Source organism: Oncorhynchus keta, chromosome 19 (assembly GCF_023373465.1).
Source record: "Oncorhynchus keta strain PuntledgeMale-10-30-2019 chromosome 19, Oket_V2, whole genome shotgun sequence".
Taxonomy (NCBI): domain Eukaryota; kingdom Metazoa; phylum Chordata; class Actinopteri; order Salmoniformes; family Salmonidae; genus Oncorhynchus; species Oncorhynchus keta.
In genome coordinates this window covers 11,100,738-11,125,049 of record NC_068439.1, presented here as the reverse complement: position 1 = coordinate 11,125,049, position 24,312 = coordinate 11,100,738, and the positions used below count along the sequence as shown (strand labels likewise).

General features: G+C 49.7%; 1 protein-coding gene and 1 long non-coding RNA gene across 2 annotated transcripts; one reads left to right on the top strand and one right to left on the bottom strand.

Annotated features, from left to right (window-relative positions):
• The first annotated feature begins 3,844 nt into the window (after positions 1-3,844).
• Positions 3,845-24,026, top strand: LOC118381323 (actin-binding protein WASF2-like). Its single transcript, XM_052469436.1, has 8 exons — positions 3,845-4,001; positions 4,155-4,289; positions 6,891-7,044; positions 18,137-18,254; positions 18,535-18,656; positions 19,890-20,051; positions 22,235-22,722; positions 22,826-24,026. The coding sequence occupies exons 1-8, from the start codon at positions 3,869-3,871 to the stop codon at positions 22,981-22,983; spliced, it is 1,470 nt and encodes a 489-aa protein (XP_052325396.1). The 5' UTR covers positions 3,845-3,868; the 3' UTR covers positions 22,984-24,026.
• Positions 7,514-16,974, bottom strand: LOC127909193 (uncharacterized). Its single transcript, XR_008070136.1, has 5 exons — positions 16,719-16,974; positions 13,431-13,464; positions 12,141-12,204; positions 11,949-12,042; positions 7,514-7,638 (listed from the first exon to the last, which is right to left on the bottom strand). It is a non-coding gene; the product is annotated as an uncharacterized LOC127909193 (long non-coding RNA).
• Positions 24,027-24,312: the final 286 nt, after the last annotated feature.

Sequence of the window (24,312 nt, the reverse complement as noted above, 5' to 3'; positions counted from 1 at the left end):
CAGTTCGTTTGAACGTTTGCCCGTGTTGGGGAAGCTACTCTACTCTTTTGGGGTGCGTTCAGTTCGTTTGAACGTTTGCCCGTGTTGGGGAAGCTACTCTACTCTTTTGGGGTGCGTTCAGTTAGTTTGAACGTTTGCCCGTGTTGGGGAAGCTACTCTACTCTTTTGGGGTGCGTTCAGTTAGTTTGAACGTTTGCCCGTGTTGGGGAAGCTACTCTACTCTTTTGGGGTGCGTTCAGTTAGTTTGAACGTTTGCCCGTGTTGGGGAAGCTAGATGTTAACAGAATGTGTAATTTAGCAGACTACATTTAACAGTATAACTTTAGACCGTCCCCTCGCCCATACCCGGGCCCCTCTGCACACATCAACAACAGTCACCCCTTGAAGCATCGTTACCCATCGCTCCACAAAAGCTGCAAGGGGAACCGCTACTTCAAGGTCTCAGAGCAAGTGACATCACCGATTGAAACGCTGTTTAGCGCGCACCGCTAACTAAGCTAGCCGTTTCACATCCGTTACATAAACACAACAAAAATGGAGAATTAGACAAAAGGTGTTTAGGTGAGATTTAAACAGGTCTGATGCCTGAAAAAGAAAGTACATTTGTGCCTACTTCACCCAAGAAGTGTGTAGTTCCAGTAGTTAGCTACCACACTACACAGGTAAAACATATTTGAATTTAGTTCAACTACCACCAAGCTGCTGAAAAATGTTATTCAAATGACTAAACGCAGCAAAAAAAAGAAACGCCCCTTTTCTATTGTTCTATTGAATGTTTATATACTAAAGGCAGCCCTGAAATTTGCTCAGTGTCAAAATGTTTTTTTTTTAGTTGGGTTGGAGGGGGGTTGATTATCTGACGACGAGTACAATGTGAAGACATTTATTGATTTCAAAGTTTTCATATTTTATAAGTGCAATCTTCCATCTTCCAAAGTGATCTTCCATTGTACTAGTCTACTTACAATTTTCATCACACTCGAACATTTCACAGATAGCATACTACACATGACGGTGACACGGTAGTTACAAACCTTTATAACCTCCTATTCTGCATAATACGCTTCTATTCACTCTAAAAACGCCAGTCAGACGTCACCCCATTGTTTCCTATGAGAATCAGCTTGTTAAAATGAGCAGGAAGTGTATTTTCAGCGTGTCGCAATCTTGCTTACATGGAGGAGTTTTGGAAACATTGTACGCACATTTTGAGCTACTCTAGGAAGTGACGTTGCAGGACTGCTCAGTGCTGCCTCCTCTCATGGAGTATCTCAAGTTGAAGGCCACCCGAGGTACTGCAGGCTTCCATTAGCAACTAAACTATACTTATAACTTTGTCTGTGTGTGGCTTTAAAGTAATCGGTTCAACGACACACATCTGGTGAAATAAAAGCAATTATTGGTACCATTAACTGTATTCGAAAAAAAAATCATATCCACGAATATTGACTACGAAGATCGCCATTTCCCCATTCCCCTATAATGGGGGATCGATGCTGTTTTCGAGAAACAATGCCGGCAGTACTGCGGTCGGCCTTCAACTCAAAGTGATCAATGGGAGGGGACAGTCATTCTCCGCTGGTTCTAACCCGCTGAGAGCATACTCTGGAATGTGCGTTAATATCTCCACCCCTGATACGCAAACTGCGGACAGATGTTTACGACGAGACTGGTGGAGTTACGTAGAGTACTTCCAAATGGCCATGTCCTCGCTGATGACACAGATTGCGATTGAGAGGAACCAATCGGCGCCTGGAATGTCGAAGCCTTGTCCAATCAGAAGTTCACAAATTTGGGACCTCTCTTTGTGATCTCCTTAGTCCCTCTGTTTACAGTAAATCTTTCATTTTTGTTGCTGCTGAAAGACTCCGAAAAGTAGAAACAAGACGAATTTGACTGATTCTACAATTGGCCGTTTAACGGTAAGCGATCAGTGTTTATTTATCGCGTTTTTCTGAAGTTAATATAGAAGTATTGTTTTCTCCGACGATTTTCGGACATAATGAGGGGCGCTTTCAATTTTACTTCCTGCTAAACTGACAAGGCCGAGAGCCCAGGTTTCATGTCAACTTCCCTCGCCGTGACTATTGTAATGCAGTTTCTGGGTGTGTTGCTATGTTTAGGACTCAAAACAGATCTCCTCTCAGATTAGTTTTTATGTTGAGAAATACATTATTTGTCAGGTACAGAGTTGGGATAGGCTGTCTTGCTTTTGTGTCAGTGTAAAAGTCATGACACACTGGCGCGCTCCATTGTCGCTACACTGATGCACTCAACTGTATGGTAGATAGTTTGGGCGATGGGACATCTGCCTTCATAACATTCTGTTTTCGTCAGGGAAGTTTTTTTTTTTGTATGTTTACGTCATACCCAAAGCTTGTAACCAACCTGTAAATATTAATCAAATGGGATAAATGAGCTTGCCTGTCAAGTGAAATGCACCGACCAAGAAGACCATAGTAGCTACTGTACCCTGCTAGACAGTTGGCTAATTGTTTTAACTCCATAGAAGTGCTTTATAGTTTTATAGAGTGCTGAGACAGCAAATGCACATGAGTGTTTACTGGAAAAGCCGAGGATAATTCACTTGGGCTGTGGTTGTTCTAATGGGAGTTGGTGTTGACTAGAGCGACCCTGTGTGGCTGCTGGGTACATTACAGTATTAAGGTGCCGGGGTTGATTGAGTCGCGTTCCATTCATGTCCCTACCATCTATAAATGTGTGTGTGTTGATCCTCCACCACCAGTCCTCCATATTGTTTGCACTCCTCTCAGATGTATGCACATTGAAAGGGGTTAAGGGAAGAGGGGAAGGACCAGAATAGAACTAGGCTGTGGTTTTGGTTCTGCTTTAGTCGTCTGTCTGCTACTCCGTCACATGGTGCTTTATTGAACGGAACGAAACTTTTTTTCTCTTTGAAACGGTGGATAGAAATAGAGCGTCTCTAATCTGCATCACAAAGACGCATCCCTTTGTGACTTTAATTTCCCTCATCAACTTTAAACATCAGCTAACTGATCGCTGCAGCTGTACATAGTCCATCTGTAAATAGCCCACCCAATATACCTACCTCATCCCCACACTGGTTTTATTTTATTTACTTTTCTGCTCTTTTGCACACCAGTATCTCTACTTGCAAATCATCATCTGCTCATTTATCACACCAGTGTTAATCTGCTAAATTGTAATTATTTGCTCATATGGCGTATTTATTGCCTACCTCCTCATGCCTTTTGAACACACGGTATATAGACTTTCTTTTTTCTACTGTGTCATTGACTTGTTTATTGTTTACTCCATGTGTAACTCTGTGTTGTTGTCTGTGTCACACTGCTTTGCTTTATCTTGGCCAGGTCACAGTTGCAAATGAGAACTTGTTCTCAACTAGCCTACCTGGTTAAATAAAGGTGAAATAAAAATGATTTTAAAAAATTAAAATCCCACTGTGGGATGTCTGATCTAGAAAACACATTTCTATCTGACCAGTAAAGTCTTCTCTATCAGACCAGTAAAGTCTTCTCTATCAGACCAGTAAAGTCTTCTCTATCAGACCAGTAAAGTCTTCTCTATCAGACCAGTAAAGTCTTCTCTATCAGACCAGTAAAGTCTTCTCTATCTGACCAGTAAAGTCTTCTCTATCAGACCAGTAAAGTCTTCTCTATCAGACCAGTAAATTCTTCTCTATCAGACCAGTAAAGTCTTCTCTATCAGACCAGAAAAGTCTTCTCTATCAGACCAGTCCGTCTGTCTTTCTCACATGCCCCCCTCCTCCAGGGGAAGCCGACCGCCCGCCCCCCTCCAGGGGAAGCCGACCGCCCGCCCCCCTCCTCCAGGGGAAGCCGACCGACCGCCCCCCTCCCGTCACAAAATGCCGTTGGTGACGAGGAACATCGAGCCTCGCCATGTGTGCCGCCAGGTGCTCCCCAGCACCATCCGCAGTGAGCTGGAGTGTGTCACCAACATCAGCCTCGCCAACATCATCCGTCAGCTAGGCAGCCTCAGTAAGTTTCTGTCTCTCTGTGTGTGATGTGAGTTTATACCTAGGGAAATGCTTAATGCAATGAAAGGTATGTGTATTGTAGTATGATTGTGTGTGTCTTGTTATGTCATCGTGTGTGTGTATGTAGGCTATAAATATACATTTGTTTGTTTAGGTAAGTATGCAGAGGATGTGTTTGGAGAGCTGTTTGTGCACGCGGGGACGTTTGCTATCAGGGTGAACTTACTGGGTGAGAGAGTGGACCGTCTACAGGTCAAAGTCACCCAGCTCGACCCTAAAGAGGAGGAGGGTAAGAGACAGACATTATACACAGGGATGTAACGATCAGTCCCCGGTTCAAATGATTAAGATATGAGTGCATCGGTCTCCGGTTCAAATGATTAAGATACGAGTGCATCGGTCTCCGGTTCAAATGATTAAGATACGAGTGCATCGGTCTCCGGTTCAAATGATTAAGATACGAGTGCATCGGTCTCCGGTTCAAATGATTAAGATACGAGTGCATCGGTCTCCGGTTCAAATGATTAAGATACGAGTGCATCGGTCTCCGGTTCAAATGATTAAGATACGAGTGCATCGGTCTCCGGTTCAAATGATTAAGATACGAGTGCATCGGTCTCCGGTTCAAATGATTAAGATACGAGTGCATCGGTCTCCGGTTCAAATGATTAAGATACGAGTGCATCGGTCTCCGGTTCAAATGATTAAGATACGAGTGCATCGGTCTCCGGTTCAAATGATTAAGATACGAGTGCATCGGTCTCCGGTTCAAATGATTAAGATACGAGTGCATCGGTCTCCGGTTCAAATGATTAAGATACGAGTGCATCGGTCTCCGGTTCAAATGATTAAGATACGAGTGCATCGGTCTCCGGTTCAAATGATTAAGATATGAGTGCATCGGTCTCCGGTTCAAATGATTAAGATATGAGTGCATCGGTCTCCGGTTCAAATGATTAAGATATGAGTGCATCGGTCTCCGGTTCAAATGATTAAGATATGAGTGCACCGGTCTCCGGTTCAAATGATTAAGATATGAGTGCACCGGTCTCGGTTCAAATGATTAAGATACGAGTGCATCGGTCTCCGGTTCCAATGATTAAGATACGAGTGCATCGGTCTCCGGTTCAAATGATTAAGATATGAGTGCATCGGTCTCCGGTTCAAATGATTAAGATATGAGTGCATCGGTCTCCGGTTCAAATGATTAAGATATGAGTGCATCGGTCTCCGGTTCAAATGATTAAGATACGAGTGCATCGGTCTCCGGTTCAAATGAGGGGAGAGGGGGGTCCCGTGCCCATTTTCCCATATGGCTAAGCTTAGATGCCCACATACACTATAGACATATTTATGGGTTCTGATTTCTTATTTCTGAAATATACTTATTCATGTCACTGATGGTGAGAGGGTAATGTATAACATTTACATTATGTCAGGATATGTCACTCACTGAGGGAGAGAGGGTAATGTATAACATTTACATTGTGTCAGGATATGTCACTCACTGAGGGAGGGAGGGTAATGTATTGTGTTTACATTATGTCAGGATATGTCACTCACTGAGGGAGAGAGGGTAATGTATAACATTTACATTGTCAGGATATGTCACTCACTGAGGGAGAGAGGGTAATGTATAACATTTACATTGTCAGGATATGTCACTCACTGAGGGAGAGAGGGTAATGTATAACATTTACATTGTCAGGATATGTCACTCACTGAGGGAGAGAGGGTAATGTATAACATTTACATTGTCAGGATATGTCACTCACTGAGGGAGAGAGGGTAATGTATAATGTTTACATTGTCAGGATATGTCACTCACTGATGGTGAGAAGGTAATGTATCGTGTTTACATTATGTCAGGATATGTTATCGTTAGCCATCAGGGATATATATATATATATATGGGCACCACACACACACACACACACACACCCCCCAGCTCATGAGCTCCATCAGCAGCAGATTTGGTTTATGATGGAAAATAAATGTGATTTTGCAACAAATGTTAGTGCATCGAATACTTTCGCATTGAACCGAATCGCATCGACTCTTTCCTCTAATCAAACCGAATCGCATCGACTCTTTCCTCTAATCAAACCGAATCGCATCGACTCTTTCCTGTAATCAAACCGAATCACATAGATTCTTTCCTCTAATCAAACCGAATCGCATCGATTCTTTCCTGTAATCAAACCGAATCGCATCGATTCTTTCCTCTAATCAAACCGAATCGTATCGATTCTTTCCTCTAATCAAACCGAATCGCATCGATTCTTTCCTCTAATCAAACCGAATCGCATCGATTCTTTCCTCTAATCAAACCGAATCGCATCGATTCTTTCCTCTAATCAAACCGAATCGCATCGATTCTTTCCTCTAATCAAACCGAATCGCATCGATTCTTTCCTCTAATCAAACCGAATCGCATCGATTCTTTCCTCTAATCAAACCGAATCGCATCGATTCTTTCCTCTAATCAAACCGAATCGCATAGATTCTTTCCTCTAATCAAACCGAATCGTTTCAAACTAAAACGTATCGTATCGGAGCCCATGTATCTACTAGATATGTATCCTACCGTCTTGAAGGGGAAATATGCACATTCCTCATTATAAACCACAGGGTGGTTTCCCAGACACAGTTTTAAGCGACTAAAAAACTATGTGGAATCTTAATTGAATGTGATTTTTCGGTTTCTAACTGGGACAACCCATGTCCAGTAAACATAACAACAGTCCTGTGTTTAGTATTCAAGTCAGAATTCAGTAGATGTAATGCAACGGATACCGTTTGCTTCTGTCTGAAATACTAACCCTAACTCTCTCTCTGTCTCCTTCTCTCCTTCTCTATCTCCCTCAATCCCTCAATCGATCTCTCCCAGTCTCTCTGCAGGCCATCACCCAGAAGAAAGCTTTTCATAGTAATCTGACTCAGGATCAGCAGTTATTCTGTAGACCCTCTCTACCGCTGCCTGTACAGGAGACTTATCTGACCTGCAATCCTCCTCCACCACTCAACAACCTCAGCCAGTACAGGTACACACACACACACCTCAGCCAGTACAGGTACACACACACACACCTCAGCCAGTACAGGTACACACACACACACCTCAGCCAGTACAGGTACACACACACACACACCTCAGCCAGTACAGGTACACACACACACACACCTCAGCCAGTACAGGTACACACACACACACACACACACCTCAGCCAGTACAGGTACACACACACACCTCAGCCAGTACAGGTACACACACACACACACCTCAGCCAGTACAGGTACACACACACACCTCAGCCAGTACAGGTACACACACACACCTCAGCCAGTACAGGTACACACACACACACACACCTCAGCCAGTACAGGTACACACACACACACCTCAGCCAGTACAGGTACACACACACACACCTCAGCCAGTACAGGTACACACACACACACCTCAGCCAGTACAGGTACACACACACACACCTCAGCCAGTACAGGTACACACACACACCTCAGCCAGTACAGGTACACACACACACACCTCAGCCAGTACAGGTACACACACACACACCTCAGCCAGTACAGGTACACACACACACACCTCAGCCAGTACAGGTACACACACACACCTCAGCCAGTACAGGTACACACACACACACCTCAGCCAGTACAGGTACACACACACACACACCTCAGCCAGTACAGGTACACACACACACACCACACACCTCAGCCAGTACAGGTACACACACACACACACACCTCAGCCAGTACAGGTACACACACACACACACACCTCAGCCAGTACAGGTACACACACACACACACACACACACACACCTCAGCCAGTACAGGTACACACACACACACACACACACACACCTCAGCCAGTACAGGTACACACACACACACACCTCAGCCACACACACACACCTCAGCCAGTACAGGTACACACACACACACACACCTCAGCCAGTACAGGTACACACACACACACACCTCAGCCAGGTACACACACCTCAGCCAGTACAGGTACACACACACACACCTCAGCCAGTACACACACACACACACACCTCAGCCAGTACAGGTACACACACACACACACACACACACACCTCAGCCAGTACAGGTACACACACACACACACACACACCTCAGCCAGTACAGGTACACACACACACACACACACACACACCTCAGCCAGTACAGGTACACACACACACACACACACACACCTCAGCCAGTACAGGTACACACACACACACACACACCTCAGCCAGTACAGGTACACACACACACACACACACACACACACCTCAGCCAGTACAGGTACACACACACACACACACACACACCTCAGCCAGTACACACACACACACACACACACACACACACCTCAGCCAGTACAGGTACACACACACACACACACCTCAGCCAGTACACACACACACACACACACCTCAGCCAGTACAGGTACACACACACACACACACACCTCAGCCAGTACAGGTACACACACACACACACACACACCTCAGCCAGTACAGGTACACACACACACACACACACACCTCAGCCAGTACAGGTACACACACACACACACACACACACCTCAGCCAGTACAGGTACACACACACACACACACACACACCTCAGCCAGTACAGGTACACACACACACACACACACACCAGTACAGGTACACACACACACACACACCTCAGCCAGTACAGGTACACATACACACACACAGTACACACACACACACACCTCAGCCAGTACAGGTACACACACACACACACACACACACACACCTCAGCCAGTACAGGTACACACACACACACACACACCTCAGCCAGTACAGGTACACACACACACACACACACCTCAGCCAGTACAGGTACACACACACACACACACACACCTCAGCCAGTACAGGTACACACACACACACACACACACACACCTCAGCCAGTACAGGTACACACACACACACACACACCTCAGCCAGTACAGGTACACACACACACACACACACACACCTCAGCCAGTACAGGTACACACACACACACACACACACCTCAGCCAGTACAGGTACACACACACACACACACACACACACACCTCAGCCAGTACAGGTACACACACACACACACACACACACACACACACCTCAGCCAGTACAGGTACACACACACACACACACACACACCTCAGCCAGTACAGGTACACACACACACACACACACCTCAGCCACACACACACACACACACCTCAGCCACACACACACACCTCAGCCAGTACAGGTACACACACACACACACACACCTCAGCCAGTACAGGTACACATACACACACCTCAGCCACACACACACCTCAGCCAGTACAGGTACACACACACACACCTCAGCCAGTACAGGTACACACACACACACACACCTCAGCCAGTACAGGTACACACACACACACACACACACACCTCAGCCAGTACAGGTACACACACACACACACACACCTCCGCCAGTACATGTACACACACACACACACACCTCAGCCAGTACAGGTACACACACACACACACACACCTCAGCCAGTACAGGTACACACACACACACACACCTCAGCCAGTACAGGTACACACACACACACACACACACCCCAGCCAGTACAGGTACACACACACACACACACACACACCTCAGCCAGTACAGGTACACACACACACACACCTCAGCCAGTACAGGTACACACACACACACACACACCTCAGCCAGTACAGGTACACACACACACACACACACCTCAGCCAGTACAGGTACACACACACACACACACACACCTCAGCCAGTACAGGTACACACACACACACACACACACCTCAGCCAGTACAGGTACACACACACACACACACACACACCTCAGCCAGTACAGGTACACACACACACACACACACCTCAGCCAGTACAGGTACACACACACACACACACACACACACACCTCAGCCAGTACAGGTACACACACACACACACACACACACCTCAGCCAGTACAGGTACACACACACACACACACACACACCTCAGCCAGTACAGGTACACACACACACACACACACACCTCAGCCAGTACAGGTACACACACACACACACACACACACACCTCAGCCAGTACAGGTACACACACACCTCACACACACACACACCTCAGCCAGTACAGGTACACACACACACACACACACACCTCAGCCAGTACAGGTACACACACACACACACACACCTCAGCCAGTACAGGTACACACACACACACACACACCTCAGCCAGTACAGGTACACACACACACACACCTCAGCCAGTACAGGTACACATACACACACCTCAGCCACACACACACACACACACCTCAGCCAGTACAGGTACACACACACACATACACACACCTCAGCCAGTACAGGTACACACACACACACCTCAGCCAGTACAGGTACACACACACACACACACCTCAGCCAGTACAGGTACACACACACACACACCTCAGCCACACACACACACCTCAGCCAGTACAGGTACACACACACACACACACACCTCAGCCAGTACAGGTACACACACACACACACACACCTCAGCCAGTACAGGTACACACACACACACACCTCAGCCAGTACAGGTACACACACACACACACACACACCTCAGCCAGTACAGGTACACATACACACACCTCAGCCAGTACAGGTACACATACACACACCTCAGCCAGTACAGGTACACACACACACACACACACCTCAGCCAGTACAGGTACACACACACACACACACACCTCAGCCAGTACAGGTACACACACACACACACACACACCTCAGCCAGTACAGGTACACACACACACACACACACCTCAGCCAGTACAGGTACACACACACACACACACACCTCAACAGGTACACACACACACACACACACCTCAGCCAGTACAGGTACACACACACACACACACACCTCAGCCAGTACAGGTACACACACACACACACACACCTCAGCCAGTACAGGTACACACACACACACACACACACCTCAGCCAGTACAGGTACACACACACACACACACCTCAGCCAGTACAGGTACACACACACACACACCTCAGCCAGTACAGGTACACACACACACACCCCCCTCAGCCAGTACAGGTACACACACACACACACACCTCAGCCAGTACAGGTACACACACACACACCTCAGCCAGTACAGGTACACACACACACACCTCAGCCAGTACACACACACACACACCTCAGCCAGTACAGGTACACACACACACACACACACCTCAGCCAGTACAGGTACACACACACACACACACACCTCAGCCAGTACAGGTACACACACACACACACACCTCAGCCAGTACACAGCCAGTACAGGTACACACACACACACACACCTCAGCCAGTACAGGTACACACACACACACACACCTCAGCCAGTACAGGTACACACACACACACACACCTCAGCCAGTACAGGTACACACACACACACACCTCAGCCAGTACAGGTACACACACACACACACACACCTCAGCCAGTACAGGTACACACACACACACACACACCTCAGCCAGTACAGGTCAGCCACACACACACACACACCTCAGCCAGTACAGGTACACACACACACACACACCTCAGCCAGTACAGGTACACACACACACACCTCAGCCAGTACAGGTACACACACACACACACACCTCAGCCAGTACAGGCACACACACACACACACCTCAGCCAATACAGGTACACACACACACACACACCTCAGCCAGTACACACACACACACACACACCTCAGCCAGTACAGGTACACACACACACACACCTCAGCCAGTACACGCACACACACACACACCTCAGCCAGTACAGGTACACACACACACACCTCAGCCAGTACAGGTACACACACACACACCTCAGCCAGTACAGGTACACACACACACACACCTCAGCCAGTACAGGTACACACACACACACCTCAGCCAGTACAGGTACACACACACACACCTCAGCCAGTACAGGTACACACACACACACACCCCAGCCAGTACAGGTACACACACACACACACACACACCTCAGCCAGTACAGGTACACACACACACACACCTCAGCCAGTACAGGTACACACACACACACCTCAGCCAGTACAGGTACACACACACACCTCAGCCAGTACAGGTACACACACACACACACACACACCTCAGCCAGTACAGGTACACACACACACACACACACCTCAGCCAGTACAGGTACACACACACACACACACCTCAGCCAGTACAGGTACACACACACACACACACCTCAGCCAGTACAGGTACACACACACACACACACACACCTCAGCCAGTACAGGTACACACACACACACACACACCTCAGCCAGTACAGGTACACACACACACACACACACACACACCTCAGCCAGTACAGGTACACACACACACACACACACACCTCAGCCAGTACAGGTACACACACACACACACACACACACACCTCAGCCAGTACAGGTACACACACACACACACACACACAGCCACACACAGCCAGTACAGGTACACACACACACACACCTCAGCCAGTACAGGTACACACACACACACACACACCTCAGCCAGTACAGGTACACACACACACCTCAGCCAGTACAGGCACACACACACACCTCAGCCAGTACAGGTACACACACACACACACACACACACACCTCAGCCAGTACAGGTACACACACACACACACACACACACACACACCTCAGCCAGTACAGGTACACACACACACACCTCAGCCAGTACACACACACACACACACACACACACACACACACACACACACACACACACACACACACACACACACACACACACACACACACACACCTCAGCCAGTACAGGTACACACACACACACACACACACACACACACACACACCTCAGCCACACACACACACACACCTCAGCCAGTACAGGTACACACACACACACACACACCTCAGCCAGTACAGGTACACACACACACCTCAGCCAGTACACACACACACACACCTCAGCCAGTACAGGTACACACACACACACACACACCTCAGCCAGTACACACACACACACCTCAGCCAGTACAGGTACACACACACACACACACACACACACACACCTCAGCCAGTACAGGTACACACACACACACACACACCTCAGCCAGTACAGGTACACACACACACACACACACACACACCTCAGCCAGTACAGGTACACACACACACACACACACACCTCAGCCAGTACAGGTACACACACACACACCTCAGCCAGTACAGGTACACACACACACACCTCAGCCAGTACAGGTACACACACACACACACCTCAGCCAGTACAGGTACACACACACACACACCTCAGCCAGTACACACACACACACACACACACACCTCAGCCAGTACAGGTACACACACACACACACCTCAGCCAGTACACACACACACACACACCTCAGCCAGTACAGGTACACACACACACACACACACACACACCTCAGCCAGTACAGGTACACACACACACACACACACACACCTCAGCCAGTACAGGTACACACACACACACACACACACACCTCAGCCAGTACAGGTACACACACACACACACACACCTCAGCCAGTACAGGTACACACACACACACACACACACACACACCTCAGCCAGTACAGGTACACACACACACACACACACACAGCCACACACACACACACACACACACACCTCAGCCAGTACAGGTACACACACACACACACACACACACCTCAGCCAGTACAGGTACACACACACACACACACACACACCTCAGCCAGTACAGGTACACACACACACACACACACACACACACACCTCAGCCAGTACAGGTACACACACACACACACACACACCTCAGCCAGTACAGGTACACACACACACACACACACACACACACACACACAGTCAGCCAGTACAGGTACACACACACACACACACACACACACCTCAGCCAGTACAGGTACACACACACACACACACACACACACCTCAGCCAGTACAGGTACACACACACACACACACACACACACACCTCAGCCAGTACAGGTACACACACACACACACACACACACACACACACACCTCAGCCAGTACAGGTACACACACACACACACACACACACACCTCAGCCAGTACAGGTACACACACACACACACACACACACCTCAGCCAGTACAGGTACACACACACACACACACACACACACACACACCTCAGCCAGTACAGGTACACACACACACACACACACACACACACACACACACACACACACACACACACACACACACACACACACACACACACCTCAGCCAGTACAGGTACACACACACACACACACACACACACACACACACACACACACACACACACACACACACCACACCCACACACACACACACACACACACACACACACACCTCAGCCAGTACAGGTACACACACACACACACACACACCTCAGCCAGTACAGGTACACACACACACACACACACACACACACACACACACACACACACCTCAGCCAGTACAGGTACACACACACACACACCTCAGCCAGTACAGGTACACACACACACACACACACACACACACACACCTCAGCCAGTACAGGTACACACACACACACACCTCAGCCAGTACAGGTACACACACACACACACACACCTCAGCCAGTACAGGTACACACACACACACACACCTCAGCCAGTACAGGTACACACACACACACACACCTCAGCCAGTACAGGTACACACACACACACACCTCAGCCAGTACACACACACACACCTCAGCCAGTACAGGTACACACACACACACACACACACACCTCAGCCAGTACAGGTACACACACACACACACACACACACACCTCAGCCAGTACAGGTACACACACACACACACACACACACCTCAGCCAGTACAGGTACACACACACACACACACACACACACACCTCAGCCAGTACAGGTACACACACACACACACACACACACCTCAGCCAGTACAGGTACACACACACACACACACACACACCTCAGCCAGTACAGGTACACACACACACACACACACACCTCAGCCAGTACAGGTACACACACACACACACACACACACACCTCAGCCAGTACAGGTACACACACACACACACACACACACCTCAGCCAGTACAGGTACACACACACACACACACACACACACCTCAGCCAGTACAGGTACACACACACACACACACACACACACACACACACACACACACTCACCACACACCTCAGCCAGTACAGGTACACACACACACACACACACACACACACACCTCAGCCAGTACAGGTACACACACACACACACACACACACACACACACCTCAGCCAGTACAGGTACACACACACACACACACACACACACCTCAGCCAGTACAGGTACACACACACACACACACACACACACCTCAGCCAGTACAGGTACACACACACACACACACACACACACACCTCAGCCAGTACAGGTACACACACACACACACACACACAGCCAGTACACACACACACACACACACACACACCTCAGCCAGTACAGGTACACACACACACACACACACACACCTCAGCCAGTACACACACACACACACACACACACACACACACCCCTCAGCCAGTACACACACACACACACACACACACCTCAGCCAGTACAGGTACACACACACACACACACACACACACAGCCACACACACACACACACACACACACACACACACCTCAGCCAGTACAGGTACACACACACACACACACACACCTCAGCCAGTACAGGTACACACACACACACACACACACACCACACCACACACCTCAGCCAGTACAGGTACACACACACACACACACACCTCAGCCAGTACAGGTACACACACACACACACACCTCAGCACACACACACACACACCTCAGCCAGTACACACACACACACACCTCAGCCAGTACAGGTACACACACACACACACACACACACACACTCAGCCACACACACACACACACACACACACACACACACACCTCAGCCAGTACAGGTACACACACACACACACACACACACACACACACACACACACACCTCAGCCAGTACAGGTACACACACACACACACACACACACACACACACACACACACACACACACACACACACACACCTCAGCCAGTACAGGTACACACACACACACACACCTCAGCCAGTACAGGTACACACACACACACACACACACACACACACACACACACACACACACACACACACACACACACACCTCAGCCAGTACAGGTACACACACACACACACACCTCAGCCAGTACAGGTACACACACACACACACACACACACCCCAACAAACACATATACACACACACACGCCTCAGCCAGTACAGGTACACACACACACACACCTCAGCCAGTACAGGTACACACACACACACACACCTCAGCCAGTACAGGTACACACACACACACACACACCTCAGCCAGTACAGGTACACACACACACACACACACACACCACACAGCCAGTACAGGTACACACACACACACACACACACACCTCAGCCAGTACAGGTACACACACACACACACACACACCTCAGCCAGTACAGGTACACACACACACACACACACACACACACACACACACACACACACACACACACACACACACACACCTACCTCAGCCAGTACAGGCACACACACACCTCAGCCAGTACAGACACACACACACAGCTCAGCCATGGTACCAAACACATGAACTTTTTCCGTTCATTTTATATATATATATATATATATATGTGTGTCTGTGTCACTACATGGCCAAATGTATGTGAAGCCTGGCTCACAGTCGGAGTCCAATTCATCCCAAAGGTCTTTGATGGGGTTGAGTTCAGGGCTCTGTGCAGGCAAGTCAAGTTATTCCACACAGATCTCGACAAACCATTTCTGGATGGACTTCACTTTGTGCACGGGGGTATTGTCATGCTGAAACAGGAAAGGGCCTTCCCCAAACTGTTGCCACAAAGTTGGAAGCACAGAATCGTCTAGAATGTCATTGTATGTTGTAGCGTTATGATTTCTCTTCACTGGAACTAAGGGGCCCGAACCATGAAAAACAGCCCAGACCATTATTCCCCCTCCACCAAACATTACAGTTGGCACTATGCATTGGGGCGGGTAGTGTTCTCCTGGAATCCGCCAAACCCAGATTCGACTGCCGGACTGCCAGATGGTGAAGTGTCATTCATCACTCCAGAGAACGCGTTTCCACTGCTCCAGAGTCCGATGGGGACGAGCTTTACACCCCTCCAGCCAAGGTTGGCATTGATCTTAGGCTGCTCGGCCATGGAAAACCATTTCACGAAGCTCCCAACTAACAGTGCTTGTGCTGACGTTGCTTCCAGAGGCACTAAGGACAAAGTGTTAATGCTCTTCAGCACTCGGCGGTCCCGTTCTGTGAGCTTGTGTGGCCTACCACTTCACGGCTGAGCCGTTGTTGCTCCTAGACGTTCAGCACTTACAGTTGACCAGGGGGCAGCTCTCGCAGGGCAGAAATGTAAAGAACTGACTTGTTGGAAAGGTGGCATCCTATGATGTCACCACATTGTAAGTCAGTGAGCTCTTCAGTAAGGGCCATTTTACTGCCATTGTTTGTCTATGGAGATTGCATGGCGGTGTGCTCGATTTTTATACACCGGTCAGCAACGTGTGTGTGTGGCTGAAATAGCTAAATCCACTCATTTTGAAGGGGTGTCCACATACTTTTGTGTATGTAGTGTACTTTCTGAAGGCACTGTAGCTGGCCAGACTACCATTCTAAAATGTTTAGCTGACATGCCTAATTCAGTGACGAACTTTCACCTTGTCTATTCTACTATTCGTACTCTTTTTTTGGGGGGGGTTGGGGGCCCTAAGTGACCCTGCACACACACACACACACACACACACTCTGATTTGACCTGTTGTCATGATTAGGGACGATGGGAAGGATGCTCTGAAGTTCTACACAGACCCGTCTTACTTCTTTGAGCTGTGGAAGGAGAAGATGCTGCAGGACACCAAGGACATCATGAAGGAGAGACGCAAACACAGGGTAACACACACACACACACACACACACACACACACACACACACACACACACACACACACACACTTTAATTCGACAGTAGTTTGTTTTTGGCCTGTTGGGAAATGTACGTCCTCTTCTTTAAACACAGTATTGAAATGTACTTATAGCTTCGTTAAACAATCTTTTCTGTTTATTTTTGACTCTTTCCCCCCCCTCTCTCTTTCTCCTCTCTTTCTCCTCTCTCACTTTCTCCTCTCTCTTTCTCTTTCTCCTCTCTCTCTCTCTTTCTCTGTCTGAGTAGAAGGAGAAGAAGGACAATCAAAATATGCGGACTCTGAATCCCAGAAAGATCAAGACCAGAAAGGATGAGTGGGAACGACGCAAGATGGGGGAAGAGTTTGTGGTACCCAAGAACGACATGGGGTGAGAGATGGAGAGGGAATGCCAACAGGGAGAGGGAATGCCAACAGGGAGAGGGAATGCCAACAGGGAGAGGGAATGCCAACAGGGAGAGGGAATGCCAACAGGGAGAGAGAATGCCAACAGGAGGGAGAGGGAATGCCAACAGGAGGGAGAGGGAATGCCAACAGGAGGGAGAGGGAATGCCAACAGGAGGGAGAGGGAATGCCAACAGGAGGGAGAGGGAATGCCAACAGGAGGGAGAGGGAATGCCAACAGGAGGGAGAGGGAATGCCAACAGGAGGGAGAGGGAATGCCAACAGGAGGGAGAGGGAATGCCAACAGGAGGGAGAGGGAATGCCAACAGGAGGGAGAGGAGAGTGCCAACAGGAGAGTGCCAACAGGAGGGAGAGGAGAGTGCCAACAGGAGAGTGCCAACAGGAGAGTGCCAACAGGGAGAGTGAGAGAACAGGGAGAGTGAGAGAACAGGGAGAGTGAGAGAACAGGGAGAGTGAGAGAACAGGGAGAGTGAGAGAACAGGGAGAGTGAGAGAACAGGGAGAGTGAGAGAACAGGGAGAGTGAGAGAACAGGGAGAGTGAGAGAACAGGGAGAGAGGAGGGGGAGGGAGAGAGGAGAGGGAGAGAGTGAGGAGAGGAGAGTGAGAACAGGGAGAGAGGATAGGGAGAGAGGAGAACAGAGAGAGGAGGGAGAGAACAGGGAGAGAGATGGGTGAGAATGAGAACAGGATGAGAGAGGAGAGTGAGAACAGGGAGAGAGGAGAGTGAGAACAGGGAGAGAGGAGAGGGAGAGAGTGAGAACAGGGAGAGAGGAGAGGGAGAGAGTGAGAACAGGGAGAGAGAGAGAACAGGGAGAGAGTGAGAACAGGGAGAGAGTGAGAATAGGGAGAGAGGAGAGGGAGAGAGTGAGAACATGGAGAGAGGAGAGGGAGAGAACAGGGAGAGAGATGGGTGAGAATGAGAACAGGATGAGAGAGGAGAGTGAGAACAGGGAGAGGGAGGAGAAGGAGAGAGTGAGAACAGGGTGAGGGAGTGAGAACAGGGAGAGAGAGAGGCTATATGAAGTGGAGAAGGAGATTTGATTTGAGAATATGAAGGAGGGAGGTTCTGAGTCTGGAGGGTTGTCCTATAGAATGGTTTTAAACGGTTTAATTGTGGTGTCTTGTCATTGATCAAAAATACTATTTTTTTGTGTGTTTTTGTTGTTGTCTGTGCACCCATGTATCTTGGTGTGTGTAGAGAATCTCTTGAGGGTCTGAATGGCAGTATTGGTTCAGGAGAAGGCTGTTATTCCCCTGATGGGTTAGACCAGAGTACAGGGTCGTACGCCTTCGATCCCGGCTCCCCCCTCCCTCCCCCCGCTCCCGATGACTTCCTGCCCCCTCCACCCCCAGACATGACGTAAGTAGAGGATGGAGGGGAACAGTGTTTGCACCTCATAATTTACCAAATACTGTAGTTTTTACACATTTTATGCTAATTTAGCATTGCTAACATTAGCGTCTATTCGCCAGTCAACACCCTTCATCTCCAGTGGTCAGAATTGTTTGGATACAGAGCATTTTGGAGAACCCCGTGCCCTGTTCCTAATCCGTCCCGTGCCCTGTTCCTAATCCGTCCCGTGCCCTGTTCCTAATCCGTCCCGTGCCCTGTTCCTAATCCGTCCCGTGCCCTGTTCCTAATCCACCCCGTGCCCTGTTCCTAATCCACCCCGTGCCCTGTTCCTAATCCACCCCGTGCCCTGTTCCTAATCCACCCCGTGCCCTGTTCCTAATCCACCCCGTGCCCTGTTCCTAATCCACCCCGTGCCCTGTTCCTAATCCACCCCGTGCCCTGTTCCTAATCCACCCCGTGCCCTGTTCCTAATCCATCCCGTGCCCTGTTCCTAATCCACCCCGTGCCCTGTTCCTAATCCACCCCGTGCCCTGTTCCTAATCCACCCCGTGCCCTGTTCCTAATCCGTCCCGTGCCCTGTTCCTAATCCGTCCCGTGCCCTGTTCCTAATCCGTCCCGTGCCCTGTTCCTAATCCGTCCCGTGCCCTGTTCCTAATCCGTCCCGTGCCCTGTTCCTAATCCGTCCTGTTCCTAATCCATCCCGTGCCCTGTTCCTAATCCGTCCCGTGCCCTGTTCCTAATCCATCCCGTGCCCTGTTCCTAATCCGTCCCGTGCCCTGTTCCTAATCCATCCCGTGCCCTGTTCCTAATCCGTCCCGTGCCCTGTTCCTAATCCGTCCCGTGCCCTGTTCCTAATCCGTCCCGTGCCCTGTTCCTAATCCACCCCGTGCCCTGTTCCTAATCCACCCCGTGCCCTGTTCCTAATCCTTCCCGTGCCCTGTTCCTAATCCATCCCGTGCCCTGTTCCTAATCCACCCCGTGCCCTGTTCCTAATCCACCCCGTGCCCTGTTCCTAATCCACCCCGCGCCCTGTTCCTAATCCACCCCGCGCCCTGTTCCTAATCCATCCCGCGCCCTGTTCCTAATCCATCCCGCGCCCTGTTCCTAATCCATCCCGCGCCCTGTTCCTAATCCATCCCGTGCGCCCTGTTCCTAATCCATCCCGTGCCCTGTTCCTAATCCATCCCGTGCCCTGTTCCTAATCCATCCCGTGCCCTGTTCCTAATCCATCCCGTGCCCTGTTCCTAATCCACCCCGTGCCCTGTTCCTAATCCACCCCGTGCCCTGTTCCTAATCCATCCCGTGCCCTGTTCCTAATCCATCCCGTGCCCTGTTCCTAATCCATCCCGTGCCCTGTTCCTAATCCATCCCGTGCCCTGTTCCTAATCCATCCCGTGCCCTGTTCCTAATCCACCCCGTGCCCTGTTCCTAATCCATCCTGTTCCTAATCCATCCCGTGCCCTGTTCCTAATCCATCCCGTGCCCTGTTCCTAATCCATCCCGTGCCCTGTTCCTAATCCATCCCGTGCCCTGTTCCTAATCCTTCCCGTGCCCTGTTCCTAATCCACCCCGTGCCCTGTTCCTAATCCACCCCGTGCCCTGTTCCTAATCCATCCCGTGCCCTGTTCCTAATCCACCCCGTGCCCTGTTCCTAATCCACCCCGTGCCCTGTTCCTAATCCATCCTGTTCCTAATCCATCCCGTGCCCTGTTCCTAATCCATCCCGTGCCCTGTTCCTAATCCATCCCGTGCCCTGTTCCTAATCCATCCCGTGCCCTGTTCCTAATCCTTCCCGTGCCCTGTTCCTAATCCACCCCGTGCCCTGTTCCTAATCCATCCTGTTCCTAATCCATCCCGTGCCCTGTTCCTAATCCATCCCGTGCCCTGTTCCTAATCCATCCCGTGCCCTGTTCCTAATCCATCCCGTGCCCTGTTCCTAATCCATCCCGTGCCCTGTTCCTAATCCATCCCGTGCCCTGTTCCTAATCCACCCCGTGCCCTGTTCCTAATCCATCCTGTTCCTAATCCATCCCGTGCCCTGTTCCTAATCCATCCCGTGCCCTGTTCCTAATCCATCCCGTGCCCTGTTCCTAATCCATCCCGTGCCCTGTTCCTAATCCATCCCGTGCCCTGTTCCTAATCCACCCCGTGCCCTGTTCCTAATCCATCCCGTGCGTTCTCATTGGCAGGTATGACGGACAGTACGGAGCACCATCCCAGAAGCGCACCAGCGTTCTGAGCCCCACACACCCTCCTCCAGCCCCTCCCATGACCTCTTCTGCTTCCAGTGGCTCCCGGCCCAACCTGGCCCCTCCCCCTGCCCCACCTCCCCCTCCCCCCTCTGGCTTGGGGATCCCTCCCCCTCCCCCCTCTGGATTTGACTCCTCCCCCCCTGCTCCCCCTCCTCTCTTCTCCTCTGCCTATCCCTCCCCCCCTGCCCCACCTTCTCCTCTCTCCCAGACCACCATCTCTCCACCTCCTCCCCCCTCTCTCCCCCAGGGTGGTGGCGCACCTCCTCCTCCTCCTCCTCCCCCGCCTCCTCCAGGCCCTCCTCCCCCTCTTCTGGCCTCCCCCTCCCTCCTTCTCCATTGGGGCTCCCCCTCCTCTCAAGCCCACCCAGGTTCAGCCAGAGGCCCCGCTGACGCTCACAATGACTTGCTGTCAGCTATCCGTCAAGGTACGACACACACACACACACACACACACACAGAGAGAGATAGATAGATAGATACTAGTACACATAAGCACACCCTAAACCCCCCCCCTGCTCTCTCTTGCAGGTTTTAACCTTCGTAAAGTGGAGGAACAGAAAGAGCAGGAGAAGAAGGATAACTATGGCAACGACGTAGCGGCCATCTTGTCTCGCCGTATTGCTGTGGAGTGCAGCGACAGCGAAGATGACTCCTCGGAGTTGGACGATGACGATTGGTCCGAGTGAGGCCTCCTTCACCACCACCACCACCATCGTGGTCTTCCTCAGTCCTCCTCAGAGAGAGTGCATCATGTCCTCTTGCCATTACTTCTTTATAACCAATGATCTGAGGAGTAGAATGGCCAAAGACAAGTGTGTCCTCTTCCACACTCCTGTCTAAACCAGTCACATTCCCCTCATGTGCCAGTCACATTCCCCCCGTGTGCCAGTCACATTCCCCCCGTGTGCCAGTCACATTCCCCCCGTGTGCCAGTCACATTCCCTGTATGTTTTTTGTTGAACTTAACTGATAGCCAATGACTTCAGTATGGAGAACGGTCCAAATATCAAAAACCCAATTATTTCTGAAGGGCACATGGCCAAAGTGTGTGTGTGTGTGTGTGTGTGTGTGGTAATGAGAATCATACTCATAGATAACATAGTATACCGTATGTATAGATATTGATCCTTTACATACAGACGAACAGTCCCATGATGGTATGACTGATGAACTGTGTTAAGAATCATATTTTACTTTATGATAGTTATAGATGTGCTAAAGAACACACACCGAAAGTTGTTTTTCTTATTGCAGTTTTTGTTTTTTTCCCCTGTCTTTGGCTCTATTGTTGGCATGGGAATGGTTACCTAGGTGACGGAGGGACTCATTAACAGGTGACTCAATAAAACCATGTCCGCTGTCAGTCAAAACATGCTCTGCCCAATAAGTGATCCCTCTCTTGCCCTAGTCCCGCCCCTCCTTAAGTGCCTTTGCTTTTTCATGTTTATGTGCGAGGAGGATGAAGTTACCCTTGGACACTGATCTAGGGTCAGGTTTGTTTTCGTTCCCATTCCCCATAGGATTGGATGATGCGTAACTGATCTTAGATCTGTGTCTGAGACAACTTGATCGTCTTCTGTTTTAAGTGCCTTCTGTTTGTTTTAAATCCAAAGAGTAAAGCCACAATCAGACCTGAACATGTTATCATCCAACCACATGTTTCCGCTTGTCCCGTCTGTCTCGACTTTATCCGTGAGGATTATCAGAATAATAAAGATGAAGTACAGTGTTTGTGTGTCAGTGAGTTCCTGTCCAGTTTTTGTCCATGTGTTTTTCTTTCTCAGTCCAGATGTTCGAGATCCTCCTATAGAGGAACGTGGAGTTGGATTGGACACACCCTTTCAGAATTGTCCTTCAGCATCACGTGCCTGAAATGGAACCCCCAGGCGGAAAGAAACAGAGGGAGACCCAGAAACATCTGGAGTAGAGGAGTCCAGGCGGAAAGAAACAGAGACCCAGAAACATCTGGAATAGAGGAGTCCAGGCAGAAAGAAACAGAGACCCAGAAACATCTG

Bases quoted from the DNA above. Each gene is read 5' to 3' on its own strand.
- LOC118381323 (XM_052469436.1), top strand. From the start codon at position 3,869: ATGCCGTTGGTGACGAGGAACATCGAGCCTCGCCATGTGTGCCGCCAG. The intron at 4,290-6,890 runs GTAAGAGACAGA...GATCTCTCCCAG, and splicing joins CGACCCTAAAGAGGAGGAGG to TCTCTCTGCAGGCCATCACC. The intron at 18,657-19,889 runs GTGAGAGATGGA...TGGTGTGTGTAG, and splicing joins GTACCCAAGAACGACATGGG to AGAATCTCTTGAGGGTCTGA.